Genomic DNA, 20,177 nt, shown 5'->3' on the forward strand with positions numbered 1-20,177 from the left:
AAGAACAGTTATTTTAATATGCAGAAGCTAAACTGCCAAGTCAAAGCCAGCTGTATTATATAGCACTGCCTGGTAGAGCTACTAGAATGAAAGGTCTCTCCACATTTCCTTTTCTTTTTTTTTTTTTTTTTTTTTTTTTTTTTTTTTAATTTTAAGTCTCATTGATTATTTTTCTTCTTCTGAAGTTTAAACTATGTCTTTCTACCTCAGATTTGCCTGGCCAGTTGCAGAGATTTTGAGGGCTTCTTTTGCATTTAAAATATCACATCTTGAAGGTAAAGGACAGTGTTCTCCTTTTTGGCAACTTCAGACCAATTAAAATGTTTTCATCTCTACATCTTAATTACTTCAACAATGAAAGTTCTGCGCTCCGCAAAGCAAGGGCCACTGCTTCCTATCTATCGTACCACTGACAGGAATCAAATCGGCATAACAAAGAGGAGAATTTAGCTTGGGAAATCTTGAGCATAAACTGGTTCCTCTGTTACTTTTCAGTTAGTAATGAGCCAGCCAAGAGATTTGTCCAGTGGCATGAATATGTGACTGGAAGCCAGGAATTGTTCCTTATTTCAGATGCCAATTTCCTGCCTGAGCTGGAGTCAAATTCTTTTCCATGACAATGATACAGCTTTTGACTGTACCCTTGCTCTGCGTGTTTGATATAGTCTTTTTTTTTTCCTCTTTGTGTCTGGAACTGATGACACAGGGCAGCGTTAGCTCACTCAAAGGTGCGTCGTGAGGATCATCAGTGGGCCAAATTTGACTACAGCTGTCTCTGGTGCATGTAAGTATTTATTGCACCTCTGGATGCTAACTTGACCTGAGGAAATTTCAAAGTAGTTTACTGGTATTGCCTTCTGCCTACAACCTGGCTTTTCATTAGTGTGAGCAGTTTTGTAATTCCAGCTGCATGTGTGCTGAAGAAGGTACGCCAGGAGACGCTACCTGGGGCGTGCCGTAAATCAACCCTGATTGCGTAGGTCATATTTTGTTCTCTTGACCAGTGTTCCTTAGAGGAAGGGCTGAGCTGTCAAACGTTTGTGATGCCTTTGCAGTTAGGGTGGTTTGCAGGTGATCTTTTGGGGAACCCCAACACAAACTGGCTCTGAGGGAGAGATATTTCCATTGTGGGGGTCAGAGGGTGCCATGCTGAGTTCAACAGAAGCCACATGAGGCCTGGAATAGGTTTCTTGCTTATAAAGAAAGGATAGAGTTGTCACTTTCAAGTGTTGCTAATATTATTGTTGAAAAATAATATGTTTTATCTGCTTTTCTCCCACTAGATTATTAGGGTATGATCATTCTTTTTGTGATATATGAGTAACACATGTTAAAGCCAGGCAGTGTTAATGAGACATCTGCCTGTAGATCATGTTGCAGTGAATCCTGGTGATTAGAAAAAATGCTTTGGAGGGACAGATATTTTTAATTTTGTAAAAACTTATACAGATTGAAATACTGTGGGTCAACTTCTGTCATTGTCTAAGTCAACAGCAAACTCCTGTCCTTTCAAAGGAGCTATGTATTTTATCCATATGTTGTAGAGGTCAGCTCTCCTTTACTTCTGCATTCAGATTTTTGTGGTACCCATCACCAGGGTATCTGAACCCCCTTTTAAAGCTGAAATGGGAAGTTAGTCATGAGATCTGTAGTGGTTACAAGCCAGATGTTCTTTTTTCTTCTTTTTACTTTGAAAGTGGGAGGACAGGAGGGAGTTTCTTCAGTATGTTTGTTCTTAGCATGCCATTTCCTCATGTGAAATACTGTATGGTATTCTAGTTTTATTTGCATTTCCAAAACCCTAGAGTCATAAAAGGATTTTTGCATAGTTTATCTTATTTTACATATATTAAAGAAGCCCTACTTGTTAACACAGCATAGAAAGATACTGCATAGTCAAGAATAAAATAGCTGCTGCAGCAATATGCATAATTATAGGACCGCCGTTTAGTCATCAGTCACAATGTGTGTGGATTTTTTTTGTGAATTTAACATTTATTCCAATTCGGATATAAAAATGATTTACACGAGGAGTTTAGTTTGCTCAGCACATTAGGGCTTGACCCATCTGAATCCATTAAAAGCTATTATAATAGCAAGGCGAAATAATAAATCCCTAATCAGGGACATGTTTACAGAGAAGTATAGTTCCATTGAATTTGGAAAAGCGCTTGCAGGACTGAGGCCTATAGTTATGCAAAGGTATAAATGAGACATCCGGATTTAAACTAAAGAGCTAAATTTTCTTGCATTAGTTTTTTCTGCCAAGATGCACATCTGGAACAATGGAGAAGAGAGAAGAATATACCAATTGCCTATTTATAATAAGAATATGTTTTGTTTTCTTTTTTGATATATTGTTCAAATTGAACTTGTGTTTTTTCTCGTCTTCCTCTGTGCTGCTGCAAATTGACCAGAAGAAATCAGCATCTGAATTGTTGTTTGCTTGCAAATTGGTTGCCAGTATCCTGTATTCTGCTGGCTTAAAAAATACTCTTATCTTTACAGTACTGTGAGCTGAGAAGAGCCAAATGGGGTGGTTCTCTGTGAGTAGGAATGTGGGTGGGAACACTGTTTTTGTGGTGTGCTGCTCTCTGTTCTGGTGTTCTTAAAATCCTCACGCCTAAATCTGTGGATAAAGGATTTTAGAGGAGTAGACAATGTGTTTCCAGGGTGAAAGGAACTGCTCATCTTGTATTGATTCCTTATATTTATCAGGAATGTCTATCTGTTTTAGATTTCCATCTCCATTTTGCCGACCAGTGGGAGATTCTGAAGTTGTGGCTAATTCTTGTGAACTTAATAGGGGTTCATTTATTGCTATTACATTTCTACTCCTTTCCTTCCTCCCCCAGCCCATTTGCTTATCTTGGTACAATGCAGTTTATAATTGATATTCTGCAAGTGGGCTATGAGGCTTGGGAAGAAGCAAGGAGAAAAGCAAAATGTGCAACTGGTCCCATGAATGACTCATCTGAATGTTCTTCTGGTGATATGACTCTGTATACCTTTCACTCCATGCAAACGTATCAAGAACATCTTCATTCAGAATAAATATTATATACTTACTCCTTTCTTGCCACTCCTTTCATAGAGATATGTCAGTTAGCATAGTGCTGAAACCCATGGATTTCCCATGGATGAGGATATTTCTGAACAAGTACAGGATCTGTTCCTTAAAGTGCCACATAAGTCTTGAGTGTGTATTTTCAGTTGCTGAAACTTGTCAAATCCATTCAGCTCAGTACTGCTGTGACATTTTACAAAAGCTGAATATTTATCCCTTGGTCTGTGTTTGATGTTGTATGTATAGCAACATGGAGTAAAACAAAAGAACCAGGTTACAGGGCGGGGGTGGAAAAAAAAGATGAAATGCAGAACTTTAAGAACTGAAAAATGTCATCTGCATATGTGAGTGTTACCCAGACACATGGCTTGACAAATCTGTTATAATTCTTTGACAAAAAAGGAACAAAACAATCATCGTCATCATCCTCATCAGATTTGAGACAATTGGATATATGAAGAGAAAGACCAGATAGCAAAGGACAAAGCAGATGATAGCAGGAATGCTTTCTACAGCTTTAGTAAGGAGATTTAATTAGATGCATTGCTGTGAAGTAGATGCCTTTTCTACTTTGAAGCAACCATGCTTTCCTTGACTTCTGAGAGATCTGCCTGAAAGATACCTCCCTATTGTAAGTGAAAGATAGGGTCTGATTAGCAATAAAAGACTTCTTCTAAGTTTTCAAGTTGTTTTATAACATTCACACATCATGATTTGCTTTGCTTTCAGGCAGGTGGGTGTCTTACTTGACGGGTATAGGAACATGAACTGAAAATCGTCTAGATAGTTTTAATCTAGAAATAGAATGATAATCCTTGCTGTAAGAAGGAAGCTTTTTCTTTTTTATTTCCTTCCTCTGTGTGCTCTAATTATACTCTGGTAGCTGGCCTTTTCGATCCTTAAGGCAGCAAAACAGTAGCTGGGAGTGCATGTTTCAACTGAATCACTTCAGCAAATAAATTAACTGGCTCCTGGAAAGCTCTTGCTACTGGCTGCAGTAGTGATGGTCCTAAAGACAAGAAGCCAGGTTCATTTCTGGTTCAAGTCCATTGATTTCACTGGAGTTACACCAGGGTGTAAATTTAGCCCACTAGGTAGTTAAGCAATCACATGAGCAAAGTCTAAGACTGCCTTTAAGATAATTTGAGGTCTAACAGTGTGACTGGCACGTACTTAAGTTTAGCTGTGCTTGGGAGAGATGTTAGGGAAACAGAAACTTCTAAAGTTTGTTAATGTAGCATGAAATGTTAATAAGAGTCATGAACTGAAAGTTGAAGATGTCGGAGTTTGCATAAAAATGAGCTATGCTTTAATCCGCACTTGTAGATGTCACATCCCTGCCAGAGACCAAGATCCTCTTGCCTAAGAGATTTAATTGCAGTTGCCCTTATTAGTGACCTATCAAAGGAAATGAAAAAGGTACATGGGACTAAGGCATCATCACAGGGATCAATATCTAGTTTTGAGCACTGTGGAGGAAACAGTGTCCCCACAAGAGGGAAATACAATTCCTCTCATCCAGTGAGTGGTAGTTCTGGTTTTCTCCAGAATGTTTAAGTCCAGAATAATAATAATTAAATTCTCAGTTCCAGCACAGAGGAGTTTTTAAAAAATGTGCAGTGCCATTCTAGTCTAGTGATTGTACAGAGATGTCAGCTGGAATCGAAACTGAAGGCAAAATTCGGGAATAGCAAGAGGATGTGTTGCTGCTATTGATCAAAGGCTACTGGGCTGGTTTTAAATACTGTTACTCTCTTTGATCTTTGTGTATTGATTGAACACAGTAGATAAACAACTGTCGGTGTAGCATGAGTATTTATTATGGCTTTTAAGTTGACTAAGGACTGCCTTAAATTAAATACGAGAGTTTAAATGACGATTTTCTAAGATGTGTTGTATATAAAGACTATTTGCAGTGGTGATATAGATTCATTTAAACATGGGGGAGGGAACTCTAAACATTGCTTTCTCTGTCTTTCATATTTGAATAGAAGATTAAAGATTGCAAAATTGTTTACAGGAAAGGCAAAGGCTTTTTCTTTTTTTCTTCTCATATGTAATTATGTGTGTAGTGCCATCAACAAACTGCTCCCTTGCCTTGCCACTTTTTGAGAAATTTGTGTAAATTAGTTCAATGTCTTAAAATATGGATACAAATGAAACTTACAGATAGTCCTTATGATCAGTTATGATGAAATTAATGGAAAACTTTCCATTGACTTTTTAATGACTTAGATTGGACCCTGGGGGATCTTGGAAGGGTCGAGATTGATTTCTTTGCATCCTTTTCGTCTCCAAGGAGGCTCTTTGCAATTCTGTGGGAGATGTAATGATACTGTTATTCTTTTTCCGTTATAATTGCCTGTGTAATTTATGTTTTTCTGCCTAACATCAAGGCTTCATGGAACAGCAGAGAGAAACTGAAAAACACTGGATTCTTGGGGAAGCTGTTCATGTCTTGAATGCCTAAAATAGTATTACTGAGTAATATCAAGCTTCCCCCGCACCCTTCCTCCCTCCAGAGGCAATTCTGAATTTGATTCTAGTGCTGTACTCCTATTAATTTTCTGTGCTGATTGGGGAAAAAGATTGTTACTGCAGATGGAAGGGAGCTGCCATAGTATATAGAGCAACTTGTGCTGCATTTAAGTATATTGTTTTACCACAGTCCGGTAACACAATCTGCATAGGGATAGTTGTGCATCTTGGAGTATTCAACTCTTTGGATTCCTGCCCTACCGAAAACACTTAAAGCCTCTATGAAGTTTCTGCCAAGTATGCTTGTTTGTCTTGTCATGCAAAGGTTAGTTGTACTAAGTTTGTAGTTAGTACACCAAAAGGTTAGTAGTGTTTTATTTTGGAAGCATACTTGGGCCACCTTTGCAGCAGGTCTGCCTGAAATTGTTTCTCTGGACAATGGTTTTGCTGGGTAATGTTCAATGTGTTTGAAAGTGCAGTGTTCCTTTTCTTGTGCAAGTAAATGGCTATGCTTAAATCACTGCAGTCTTTGCAACAGGGATAAAAAATGCCCCCCAAAATATACAAGACTTCAAGAGAAGGGAATCTTGGGAAGAGAACTGGGGAGTTTCATTCACAATGATGACAGTTAAAAAAATAATCCATGTACTGTCTTTTCTTTTTAAATGTTTAACATGTTCCACTTACCAGTAGAGAAAGTTTATTCACAAATTAATATTTGACTATTTCTTTAAGCAAAATATTGGTATCTTGGTCTCCTGAATTCACTGTCATGCTTTCCTTTATTTCCAGGATACTGGGGTTGGGAAATCAAGCATAGTTTGTCGATTTGTTCAAGACCACTTTGATCACAATATTAGTCCTACTATTGGGTAAGTACCCTGCACGATATATATTTTTTTTCTATACATTTTTTTTATACTGTTGCCCTCAGTTGAACTCCCTTCTTTTCCCAGCTTTCAAGGTTCTGAGTAACTGTATGTATTCTTTTTCACCTCATGTTACCTGCTTAGTGTGTCCAGGATGGCCCAGAACCAGGTCTACTCTGCTCTCCCTCTTCTGGTAATACAGAGTGAGCCTCAGCCTACTGTATTGCTGTATATCATAGAGAGGATGACAGAATTGTGCCATTTGTTTTTTGGTGTGAATGGTGTCTCCTGAAATCACCTCTCCTCTGGAGCTGTCCATAACCACTCTGTATTGACTTGTTGCGTACAGCCATGACTTCCAGCTGTTTGGTTTACTTTATCGTTTGCACAGGTCTGTGTATGGTATTGTATATGTCATGGGCTCCCTGGGTAACAATGGCACATATACTGCTAAATGTTTCTTTTCTACATACCAGAGCAATTAGGAAATCAGTATAAGTGAAGACTAGTTCCTTTGGTTTTCACAGAAGAAAGACTTGAGACCAAACTGATCTCATTTGTATTAATGTAAATGTAGAGATATTTCAGATTTACATTAACACAAATGAACAGAAAAATAACCTTGTTCTTTTTTGCTATAAATAAGCCCCTAAAACCTAAATAATCCCAGGAATCCTTTATTACTGCTCTCCTTTTAATTTACCATATTTTTCTTCACCTGTCTTATACAGAGAGATTCTTAGGTCTCTTACTCACACAGCGTCTTTTCATCTGTCAAGAGCTTCCCACTTTAGATGATGCCTTGGTCATAGGACCTTAGGATTCAAATCACTTTAGTTCCTACTAGTCAGCAAAGTACCACATCTGATCCTTGGAGCTTAAAGAAACAAAACCCCACAACCAAAACAGGCTGCAATTTACATGATTACCAAGCCATCCTACCAAGTAATGGTAGTAGGAATATTAAGGGTTCCCAGCAGTTCTGAGTTGTAGGTATTGTCAGGCTAAGCTGGAATGTTAACAGTGTCTCTTCCCGGATGTGGATATGCTTTCATCTAGGTTTAGGATGTGTCACATTGTCCCTATTTTTAGAAGACAGGATAATGCAATTTAAACAAAATATAATTAACTCCCTCCTGTTCATCGTAAAACTGCCAAGCTTCTGAGTGACAGACCAGAAGCCTATTAGTCATGTAGCTGACTTTAATTCCAAACTCTTTTCTTTTTACTATTTTAGGAACAAATCTCCCTAGTCCATAATTACCTGGAAATTTTTGAAAATTCTTGACCTCTTATGAGAGAGGAAGCTGATATGTATTGTTTACAAAGGAATAATTTGAATGGGAAGAGTTGATCTTGCTTGTGTGTTATAGCTGTTTTAAATCCTTCTGTGAAGGACTGATACTGTTTGAGTGTATTGTTCAGGGAGCTAGAAGATTTCTTCCAAACCTCTGCCTTTGAATGCATGAAGGCATCTGAGCTGGAAGTTTTCTTTTGAGGTTCCAGAACAATTTTGGACTCCTGAGTGTAATGAATAGAGGAAAATGGACAGAGAGACGGGAAGCAAGGAAGCGCATAATGAATAGCATTATTGATTGAAGGACACTTGTTTGCAGTGAAGGAATTGATGAGAACTTGAGTGATCCTTTAATTCTAAATCATCAGCAGCCTTTTTCCCCAATGTTGCTAAGTCAATGTCTTTTGCTCACATGAAAAAAATGTTATTTTTCATAATTATGATAACAGAGGAAAATATTTTTCTTTTTGAGGATTAAAATGTGAATGCTAGTTTACACACTGGTGATACTACTTGTCTATAAAGGCCGACTACATGGATAAGATTTTTTGGTTTTGTTTTTTTTTCTCCAAATTAACCAAATGTGTTAGATATATGATCCTTGTAATCCACAACACCTGCTGATGCTCTGAAGTTCCTGTTTTTGAAGCTGTAAAGAGTTGCTTAATACTTTGAGAAGTATGACAGCTGAAAGCACACACCCGGAAACCAACCAAAGAAAACACTGCTTTTCTTGCCTTAATATTTTTATATGCAATGCAGCTTTGTTAAATTTGAGCAATTTGCAGATGGCTGTAAAGGGAAACTCTGGTATATCATCCCCAGGAAATGTTTTGATCAGTTATATGTCATTCGATGTAATTTGATTCTTTTGTAATGAAAGCGCATTGTATCAAATGCATCTTTGTAAGCTTGTAAGAGAGTCCAGGAGCCTCTCCCCACCTGCTTTCAATTCAAATGCTGTAATGTACAAATAGCCTGTACATTTTTAACCTTATTTCCTAAAATAAGAAAAATTACATGGTGGAAACACAGGCAGACTACAAAAAATACAAGAGGCTACAAAGATTTCTACATTTAGGGGAGAACTTTTTTCCATTTGTTTACCATGTGCATTTCAGCAGGTGACTTGTCTGGTTCAAAATAATCGATAGTTATGTACATTTCCAGTCTCCTAGATTTAACTGAGATTAATGCATTCATTGCCTGGTGTGATGCTGGCTTTCTTGTTCTCAGGTCCATATCTCCAAGAAGATGGAGCTAACTAGCAGTAGAAGCTACGTGTGAGTGGCAGGAGCATTTGTGTTCCTGGGCCCATGCACAAAGTGCCCTCTGAACCTCAGAGGCTTTTCCCTTCTTTTAAAATAAACATACATGTATTATATATTTAATCTGATAAGGGTGCTTTAATTTCAGAGGGTGTTTTATCAAGCGTTGGGGTTTCCCTATATGTAGTCTCACCCAGCAAAACTGTATAAGGTCTATAGGTAGCATATATAGAATATTGGTGGTCTTATGAATTTCTGTTCCTTTCTTATCTGGGATTATCAGTAAATGAGATCTGGCTGTTACTTTTCCTTTGCAGAGCATCCTTCATGACTAAAACTGTGCCTTGTGGGAATGAGCTTCATAAATTTCTGATCTGGGATACAGCTGGTCAGGAGAGGGTGAGTATTATTTTGCAGTGTGTTTTTGTTATACTCATTTCTTTTAATGTGTTGGTGCACAAAGCCCACTGTGGATTTCAGCTTCCTTTTCACTGCAGAGCTGTGCCCCAGCCTGTGGATGTTAACTCTGCTCGGGTTCTGATCTCTTCCAGCAGCTGGTGCCATGCCATGGGGATCGGGTCAGTCACTTCCCTCAGCACAGCTTGAGTTGTGTCCAACCAGTCTGTTGCTGGCTGGGTAATTCCTCTGTTGTTTCATCAGTTTTATGTGTGGCAGCTTTCATTCACACTGGAAGGAACTTGACATCTAGTACATGGCCTGGCAGATGGTCTGAACATAGGTGGTGACTCCAAGGTTGTCCTGAGTTGGGACACCGAATATGAGCACAGATTTTTTATTTTTTTGTAATAGTCTTAATGGCAGTAGTATTCAATAGTAGGCTGACTGTAGAGTTCTCTTAATATATGCCCGTATTTATCTTGGGACGCTTGAAAGAAATGGAAAAAACCATGCACATATTTTAAAGTATTTTCAAACTTTCATGTGAAATTACACTGTTCCTGCTGTTAGAAAAATGTAACAGTATTCTCATTTTAGGATTGGGAAAAATGAGATGCTTATTCAAACTGTAATGTGGGTCCTTCTGCATCCTACTATGTTCCCCATACTTTGCATGCGAATTGTAGGCAATAAAGATTTTTGCTGTTAAGTGCAGGAAGTGCTTGTGTTTTTATTTGCACTGTGAAGCATGATGTAAAGTGTGCCTGATGAAATCCATTGACTCTTAGCAATACAGTATGATATTTATGATGGGAATAGGGATCTTTAAGAACATATTTCAAGTACAGCATCCTCCCTTCCCTTGAATCTTGTTTGTTCTATTTCTACATAATCTGGAACTGATAACTGACTAAATATGACAAGTGTGTGTGGAGTTTCAGTGGTCAAAACATATTAAGAGTATTAGCTTTTTGAAGTAGGTGCCTATTAATAAGTCATATTTACTATGCTAAAGGGTGCCTCATTTGAAGCAGGAAATCTGTGACTGAGCTCTGACTCTTGGACACAAAATTCATCCTTCCCATCCAGTCCCTTATGCTTCCTCTCTTGATTGAGCTAGTCATTTTCCAAAAATATGCTTCAGTTAAACATCATCTGCACTCTCTCTCTTCTTCTTTTTTTTTTTTTTAAATCCAGTGATGACAAGCAGTGACCACCACAAATCTGGCTAAATTGCTGTGCATCTATTCCAGATAAATCATGTTACAGTTTTTATGCGTAATCCTGAACTGTAACCTCTTTAAGCCAGAAACCATCTTTTTCTTCTGTATTTGCACAATCTATTCCCAATCCTTTACTAGGGTCTTTGGAATCTGGGGTGACGGAGTAAATAATGTTGATGGGTGTGAGCACTAGCTACCAAGGGAGCTGAGTTTCCTGAGATGAGCATATTGTTCCAGGCAGTTCACTACCTTGGAACATCCCCATTTTACAGCTAATCACTTTGTGCTTCTCAATGGGTTATTCATTCTAACTTGTATTTGGGATTCTAGTTACTTGTATTCCTCTTTCTGATCTGCTATTCAAGAACAAATGTCTGCCACTGTTAATTTCTTTCTAGTTATCCTCTGAACAACAGTGATTATACAAAACTTCCAGGCTACCCCAGACTTCAGGCCTATCGCTGTTTTTCACAGTGCACTAACAGATGTATTCCAGACGGTGTTTATGTCTTGAAAGCTGTTGTCCTTTCTTTGTTTGCTGTAGTTTTGTTAAAGTCTGTGTTTCAGTGATAAGTCTGGATGTTTCCTCAACACTTCTGTTGTCTATACTGCTGATAACTGTATTTAGGACTTACTGCTCTTTCAACGTTGTGTTCATTTGGCTTTGTTCTTCTAAATACAAGGCCAAGCATAGAACTTAGGTGTGCTTATTCTGGCGTCAGGGCGTTCTGTACTTCTCCAACTGTACCATTTGTTGCTGTATCTGAGTGCTGGTGTGGGCACTTGCCCTGCTCATCTGCTGCTCTCCTTTGCTTCACAGCCAAAGAGCTTGGGGTATCCTTCTCTCATGCTTTCCAGGCAGAACTTCCTCTGTCTGCTCTTAGACAGTGGTGTGTATCAGCAGGACAATACCACTTTAGGAAGTGTAACTGAAGGCCTACCTGAGGCTTAAAAGTTAGGCTCAAACCTTAAGAATGGTAGACCTGGCAGGAGGTAACAATAGCAGCAGCACTTCTGTACTCGTTCATAGATTTCTCTATGTAACAGACTAGGAAACTGTCAGCTTGAAGGGTGTAGAGAAACCATTCTGAAATGCCTTAGTCACAAACACTTATTTAAACAATCCTCTGAGAGAAGCAGTGTGCCTACTGGCTTTCTTCAGTCAGTTTGGAAAAACTGTGGAAATTCATGTGGCTGTTTCTGAGAACAAGTCATGTACTAGGTGATCGGGAAGCATAGATGAGAGGAAAATGAGCTGGAAGCACTCAGCACCCCCTTGAGGCGTTAAATCAACATTCAGATGTCCATTCGCAACTGGTCAAGCTTTTAGAAATGTTGGTTGTTGTTAGTTTAAAAAACTTGTCGTAATACCTGAGTTTGAAGAAACTTAATATACAGGCTAGGCAGTCAGAGCTTGGTCATGGAGAACAGATAACTTCTGATTCATATGGATACTAGATATAATATTTTTTCTTTTGTGTCAGGAAACTTGGAAGCACAGCCAGAGTCAAGAAGGAATTAGAATTTCCTTTTTGTAGGAAATAATGAGCAAATGTCACTTCTGCATAATGACAATAATGCAGTAGGAAATGGAGATCAAAAGCCCTTCTGTCATAAAGTTGCTGGGAGTGCATGTTCAGCATGCTTCCCAGAGGAGACCCTGGAGATTGGTACATGGCTTTCCAGCAGCATTTGCTGCAGCGAATGTACATTGTAGTTGATTATAAAATGAGAGAGTTTATTAAGCCTTTTGTCTTGCTTTTTCTTTTCCCTTTCTTGGATAGGGAGAACCTTAAACCAGCCACACACTTAACAAAAAAATCCCTCTGCTTTTCTACCTAAGTACTGGTCTCTGCAGAACTAATTGCTTTGTGTTTATTTAAATCAGCTCACTTGCTCTGTTTTTTCAGTGTCACTTCCCTCCACCCAACTATTTTCAAAATGTCACTTTTCTTCCATCTCGCTTTTTTGCCCCATCAGCTTTAAATTGTTGCCCAGGACTTCAGGACTTAAATTCACAACAATTATGTTACTGTTAGCAAAGATTGCCTCCCCTAAGAACAGTCTCTTCACAAGTTAGCTAATGATGTTTTTATTAGCATATATTTCGGTTTAGAATGCCCTAAGTAGCTTCTAATTGCAATGCTTTGTCTGAATGCCTTGGGTGGCTGCCAGCTTTCCGTTTTGCCAGCTGAAGAATATTGCAGCAAATAGTTACGGAGCCTGAGGGCCATGTTTCCAGGGCAAGAATATTTATCTGTGTCCTTTTAAAATTTACTATATTTAACTCTGGGATGTTTTGTTTAATAAAAAGAGCCACAGGTACTTGAGCCCAGTTTGAACCCTGATAGGAATTACTTTCAGGATGGTGGGTGGGGTTTTTTTTTTGGTTGTTGACTTTTTGTTGTCTTTTTTTCCTACTGTTCCATTTCCAGTAAAAGCCCAGCGCAGATATCTATAGCATTTTACAGTCCCCACTGAGTGACAGTAATTGTTCTGATGATTCAAACAGTGTCACAAGCTAAGGAAGGCCTGTCTTTGCTGCAGTCCTGATTGGAAGGCTTCCCCTAAGTTGGCAATTAGATGTGATATCTAAACTGCTCTTTAAAGGAAAGTATTGTTTCCCTCTGCTCTGAGATGCACAGTTCTGCCACTTTTTTGTCCTGGCTCAGATTCTCAATAAGTCTATTTAGTTCACTAATCCTGCAAAAAAACAACCTGGCAGAGTAAAAAAAAAAAAAAAAATAGTGGTAGCCCAGACCCTGAGCGGGGGAAGAAAGGAGGAGGCCACAAGGGCAGAGATTTGAGTGAAAGGAGGGACAGGACCTTGCTGTTTGGTAGCAGCAAACCAATTAAAATTGGTTCAGCTATGACATCCAGCTGCATCCTAGTTTGACTCCTCTCCAGAAGCAACCCCCCAATAACTCAGTATTATTGGGCTTTTGCTAGAACTTGCTAGTCTGTGAGGATTCAGTCTCAAATGAGAACAGATTGACAGTTCTTAGCATGTGCCTTGCTAACCTAATCATTTAGCTCATGGATATTTCCACTGAAACCGGACTACCCTGAGAGGACTTAACAGCAAGTATAGATGACTTGAGTTACTTCTGCAGTAAAGAGAGCCTTAATTTTGCTCTGTGGTTTTATCTGAGTGACAATGATGGTAGCCCACAGTTTAGTGTGAAGGCAGTTCCTTATACCCAGTGTAAGGACCTCCCCTGAGAATTAGAATCTCAGCCTTGAATCGTGTAGGGAAAAAAATACTCAAGGTTATAAAATACTACATCATATCTAATAGTGGCATTCATGCGTAACATTTTTCCATTCACTCTTTGTCAGCTGAGAATTTCGGGAATTTTGTATCCCTCCCTTTAATGCTTCTGTGTAAGAAGCTTATGTTTCAGGATAATCTACTTGACATTTCTGGCTTTTTGCTTTGCTTCTCCTCACACATCAGATTTCCTGTTTATTGGCAGCCACTGCCTCCGAGAAGGCCAGAACAGGACACTAATGCCCAGACTTGGACAAGGCATAAAGTAGAGGTTCACAAGCTATGGAATATGTACTGCTGGTGGTACAAGACCATGTGAAAGAGCTTGTGCTGTGCAGACACAGTGGTGACAACTTCCGACTCTTCCCATGTGGGTGCTTAGCTGACCTGTGCCACAGAAGCAATTATTGCAGCTTTCCTAAACAGACTGCTAATAATATGTTTCTAGTGCTAGTGTGCCATGCTTTTCACGACAAGAACCTCAGAGGTTAATAGAATTGTGTTCTTTTTGGTTCAGGTTTTAGGGACAGGGCTGAAGTGTGAGGAGGGATGTGCTTCAGGTGGGTTAGGAGACAGTACTGAAGGGGTTTGGGTGGGTGACATTGCAGGAAAGGCTGAAGACAGGAGAGATGGGATGCCTGGAATTGTCTGCTGAGTGACTGGGAATGAACTGCTGAGCGAGTGAGGGGACCGAGGGGGTGTGAGCCTCCTAGTCTAGAACGATGGGCGTGTGTAAAAGGAAGGAGAAGGCAGTTGCAGAGCTATGTCCCTGCCCACACATGTGAGCAGCTGGCACAGAGCTAGAAGCTGTGGCTGTTACCACCATTAATGGCACCCTGATAAGAATCTCTGATCTCAGGAGTAGCTGAGTGGTCTGGCTTGGCCACTCAGATACTACATATGTAGTCAGAGAGCAGCTTCTCAAAAATGGGAATGAAATCTAGTCAAATGATTACAGCTGTCAGGAAGCAAATCTTGTGCTGGCATTCACCTGCAGATGCTTGAAAAGGCACCATGTGGAAAAGTCTTAGCTATATTCAGCCCCTGATGCAAGGTGTGTAATACTCACTAACTCAGCACTGATTTGAGGTGGCTTACTCTGTACAGCCTTACTCTTTCCTGCTATACTTGTATATATTATATATATTATACTATAATTATATAATCCTTTTTGTAACAAGAAAAAATAACATTATTTACAGTCTGGGACAGCAAAAGAAATCCAATAGAGGGGTTGTGTGTGTGTCTTTTTCCCTTGGCCATGGAGCTTAGGGGAGACAGTGCTGGTGTGGCAGTACGCCAGCACTGGGGTGTAGCACTATCAGATAGTGTAGAGAGCTTCAGACATGAATTAGTAGTGTTCCCTGGTGTGCCTGGCAGATTGAATGAATCCAGACTGTCTTCAGCAGTGTTTGTCAGTCTGTTTATAGATAGGCAAGAGTGGTACTTTTTCATTTCTGGATTTATTTGGCCTCTCTTTTGCTTTCTAAACCAGCATTACATAAGACATGGTTAGGAGACTTACAGTGCGGCAGCTTGGGTGTAATTTATATTATGCTTTTTTTAAATTGTTTTTCTTTTCCAAGTATTCTGATATGGCTACTTTGTGGATTTTTCTTCTTCCCAATTCTGTACTGTTATTACAGGGGAAATGTAAAAAGCATTTTACCCCTCCTTAATGAAATGCACAGGAAATAGAAAGCAAAATGTTGCAGACCTTTTAAATAGGTGGTAAATTCCTTAATGGCTGCTCTTGGCTCCATTTTTTTGCCCTTTGCAAGGGCAAAGCTTCTGTTGACTTCAATGAGATAACCAAATCTGGGGTTGCAGAATCCCAAAATATTCCTGGAGTCAACCAGTGCAACTTCTGCCCTCTGGTTATATTGAACTTGCATGTACACAACTTAAGACTGAATTTATCCTCTATGGTACAGGGCTGTACAGCTGTAAAGATTATGATGTTTCTAGTCAGATCCTGAGAGAAAAAGGGGACCTGCTTTCAGAGGAAATTTCCTAACAGACATGTGGCCTCAAAATCTCTTCTTTAGAGTTAGAGATGATGAACCAAAAATGCAAAATGAAAGTGGTGGTGGCAGGGTGTGAGTACAAGATGCCCTGAACCCAGTTTAGCATTTCACCAATCCTTATGCAACTTGTTGCATGTCATATAGTATGCTCTAGGGAGAAGAGTCATAAAGACTACACAAAGTTACACAAGTCATTCATTTTGTTCTTTGGTATGTGTGTATCTGGTAAAATAGGTTCCTTATCTATATTGGAGTGGCCCTTTCAGCCTGGATATAGCTGTCAAATTGGAAAATCTTCCCCTAAAATTTAACTGTTGCATAGTATGGGTTAGTGACCTCAGCCATACAAGTCATAATCAGACCCTACAAAAGCAGAAGAGGCTTATGAGTGGTGGGAATGGGTCAGTATTCCCTGTATGTCATCTTAGCACTTATGTGCAATTTGGCAAAATTTTTTTGGATACTGAATGAGATACACAGAGCTTCTAAATTTCCATCTTAGGTGATAAGATACACAGAGCTTTAAAATTTCCATCTTAGGTGAGCTGCTAGTGATAGTTTACTCATTATACAAAGGTGTGAGGTATTCTCAGTGCCTAGAAGGACACTGTAGAAAATGGTAGGATGAATGAAGAATGAAACAGTGGGAGGAGAATCAGTAGTATAAATAGCAAGTCCCTGTACCCTATGACTCATAAGAAAAATGCATGTTGTAAAGTTATAGATGATTTTTTGGAAACAGAGAAGGAAAGCAGCTTGTGAATGCATTTACTAGTCACAGGATCATCATACAGCCATGAGAAAGGGAAGTGTGTTTACTAATACGTATTAGGGAAAGTACAGTTAATGCTGTTTTATATCTAGAATGCTGCATACAAACCTGGTCACCAGCAGTCAGGAAAGGTGAACCCAACCTGGACCAAGTGCAGAGAAAGTGGTCTTCTCCTGATCACTTCATCTTTAAACTAAAAGAGCCTGGCTTAGTAGCCTGGCAAAATTAAAGTTGAAAGCCTGCGCTCTATTGATGTTTCACTAAAGGTAAGCATTGACCCAGTGAAAGGATGTAAATTGGTCAGGAACACCTGCAGGCTGGAAATCAGAGTGTTTGTAGTCATCAAAATAATATGATGCCGATAGGAACAGCATGGAAAAAAAACAAGTGGTTTTAGGCTGGACCTTGATCAGCTTTTGAAAGGGGTTAAGTGCTGTGGTTATTTCCGATGGTGGGAGCTGACTGATGACCCTTTCAGGCCTACGTTTCCCTGTTACCCTGAGCTGATGGATGCTGGTCCTGGCTCCAGATGCAGGTTAGAACTGCCGAAGGGCTGTTGCCAAAGGGTTGCCCTCAGCTGTAGGGCACAGAGGGACTGATGCCTCGGGAAGGTGGGGGTGTGGCTGAAGAGGGACCTTCGTGTCCCTATTACAGGTGTGTGGAGCAGAGCCGTGGGTGGCCGGCCACCCTAGTGTTTAAGCAGTGCTTCTTGAGAAACAGAGTTCTAATGCCAAATGTTGAACTGCTCCTGTTTCTCCTTATTTGCTTGGGAATTGTTGGATACAGAAATACCGAACTATAAAATCGAGGTTATAGAAATTGGAATTTATAATATGGAAGGTAATCCCATGAGATTTAATTTTGAGAACTGCTTTTTTTGTGTCGCTTGTTTTGGGCTTCTGTCCCACATTTGGTCCTTGGCAGGTGAAAAATGCGCACATTAGGATTTTGTATCCCTTTAATTAATTTTGCACGGCTCTTTTTTGCAGGTAATTAGGCCAGAAAAAGGTTCAAGACTTTGCTTTATTGTTTGCATAATACTTTTACTGATTTTTTTTTTGATCTTTGAAAATCCATGCTCATAAAGCTCATTTGTTAAGAGAGTCTATTATTAATGATGAAAGTTATTCTGAAGTACAAATTTTCAATCCCTGTTGATTCATTCAGTGTTACAGAGAGTCTTTTTATGTTTTCTCATGAACAACAGTGATTTCTTATGATATTTGTTACTAGCACACTTTCAGTTTATACTGAACAATTTCAAAGTACTTTTTTCCTTGCAGACCCTAAGAAATTGCACTAAAATATATTTTAATACCATTTTGGTCACTTTATCTAATGTAGAGCATGGAATCTTAAATGTCGATTTTATCCAAATAGGAGTATAAACTTAAATGCCAGATGAAATCCATCACTTGATTTTTAAAAAAATGTTGAAGCTACGTGCCCAACTATGGATGAAAAGTGTTCTCTTCTTGACACTCCTTATAGCTAAAATATTGCTATAAAATAATGAAAGAGGATATAACTGTCCTGTTAGCTGAGCAAGCAAATAGATTTTCAGTACATTCGAACAGGAATTGTGTGTTAAAAACAACTACTGAATATGAGTGCCTTTCAGAGGCAATGGCTTTTCTGAATCTACCTTGCTGTAGTCTTGCTCTCCTTCCTTCTAAGCTTGCAAGGAATTGGAATATTTAAGTAGATTACTTTGATTCAAATAGCAGAGAAACTTTCTTCCTGCATACTCTGGCCCTGCTTGCCACTTTTTATTGTTTCTTGACACAAGAAACAGGTCAAGTGACTTAGTTCGGTGTTTTTGTTATTGAAATGCAACATACTGTTCAAGTGATTAATTCACCCAAATGGCACTTAAAAATGTCCCTCAAAATCTTTTAAAAGAAGTTCTTTTGTTTCTGCATTTACCAGCACTGATTAAAATGATTATCACTTTCATTTCAGGAAAAAGGGTAAAAATGACTGTGGAAATAGACTGCATCTGCAGAGATGTGCACAAAGCAATTCTGCAAATGTGGAGCTATCTGAGTTTGGTTTAAATGTGAATGTGAATTTAGCTTCTAGTGGTCCTGTCCTTCCTCCTTTTTCTCAGGACTTTCTCACTCCTTCCTTTCAGCTCAGGCTGGGGCTCCTCTGATGCACAGTGAGCTGGTTTGGGAATCCAGCTAAAAATTAATCCTATCAAAAAATATGTTAGTTTACATTCCGGTTTCTTTAAAAACTACTTGTCCAGCATCCAATGAAAGAAGCTTGTTTTTTTTTCTTTCTGGCGCTGATATTGGCAATGTTCTTCAATGAAACAGCTATTACAAAAAGTGTTCTTGTCGTTTGGTCAAAAGAACAACAGAGAGAAATTCCCAAGAAGTTGTACAGGTTCTTAATGCACTTTCTGGGCCAGCGTGAATGGAATTCGAAGCATGTGAGTTTGACTCCATGGCTCCTGTGAAGTGTGATTACTGTTATCTGAGAGCTCTCTGTAAATTCATGAATACCTTGTAATCTAGATTAAAACTAAATCAGCGTATGTAGGATGTTGTTTTCCAGAAGTTTACAGACTGGGAGGGGTTTGTATACACAGTGAAAGTCAGATCTACTCTCCACAAATATGCTCCCTAATATTCAGGGTGCTTTGACATAACACACTGGAAATTTCTGCAGTGGACTGGGAGGCTAAAAATTCTGGAAAGAATTAGTTGCACTAAACATGTACTAAAGCCACCCTCTAAAAGCCCAGAAAACACGTCTGCCTGGCTCACTCAAGATCCTGGCTGATCACTTTTCCTCAGACCTAGCTTCTTGATTGATCCCCTTTCTTTTCTCATACCCCTTCCTGCTGTTTTCTCCTATTAATGAGCTATTTCACCTGCTTCTCTCCCCAGTACTCTTCAGCACTTGACCATCTGTCACTGTTAGTGTGTAGTATGCATCCTTACTTGTAAGAGAGAGTATCGACCTTGAACTAGGTCTGAATGATCTGTGATAAATACCTTACAAACAGGCAAATGGTCCTAACTCAGAATATTCTGAGAAATAACTTGCTTTATATGTTGCATGTGAAACAGCTTGACTGTGGAGTCTGTGTTCTTAATAACATGCTTGGTGAAAAATTATAGGACAAGAAAAATGACTAGATAATATTATCAGGAGTGAAATAATATTTCTGCTTACTTTTGCCATGAAAAATTGCTTCAGAGTTAATATTGGATGAAAATGATAGGGCAGGAATGCATACATCCTCGAGCTACTGTTGGAAGCTTCCTAAATACTTGGACTAAATCTAAATGCTCAGCTTATAAGTACAGTTCTGAGGCAAAGATATGTCTTGCTGTAAATCTGCAGAGGTGTGCAATGTAACATATGGGTCTGTGCACATTCCCTGGTATTGAGATTTATATTCTGCCCTAATAGCGCATTTCATTTAGAAGTTGACCTTGGTCAGTAGCTACAGTTTTATATGAAGATTTTACAGATCACTCTCTGTGCAAACA

At 39.1% G+C, this 20,177-nt stretch overlaps 1 protein-coding gene across 3 annotated transcripts in view; it reads left to right on the forward strand.

Annotated features, from left to right (window-relative positions):
* RAB31 (RAB31, member RAS oncogene family) overlaps positions 1 to 20,177 on the forward strand; it is a 64,661-nt gene that overhangs the window by 21,197 nt on the left and 23,287 nt on the right. For all 3 annotated transcript variants that reach the window (XR_010883324.1, XM_067290710.1, XM_067290711.1), the window contains exons 2-3: positions 6,338 to 6,417; positions 9,297 to 9,378. Coding sequence is in view for 2 of the 3 variants with exons in the window: in XM_067290710.1 (XP_067146811.1) it covers positions 6,338 to 6,417; positions 9,297 to 9,378 (162 nt within the window). In the remaining variant the exon portion in view is untranslated. The remainder of the gene's footprint in view (positions 1 to 6,337; positions 6,418 to 9,296; positions 9,379 to 20,177) is intronic.

This window comes from Apteryx mantelli, chromosome 2, assembly GCF_036417845.1.
Source record: "Apteryx mantelli isolate bAptMan1 chromosome 2, bAptMan1.hap1, whole genome shotgun sequence".
Taxonomy (NCBI): Eukaryota; Metazoa; Chordata; class Aves; order Apterygiformes; family Apterygidae; genus Apteryx; species Apteryx mantelli.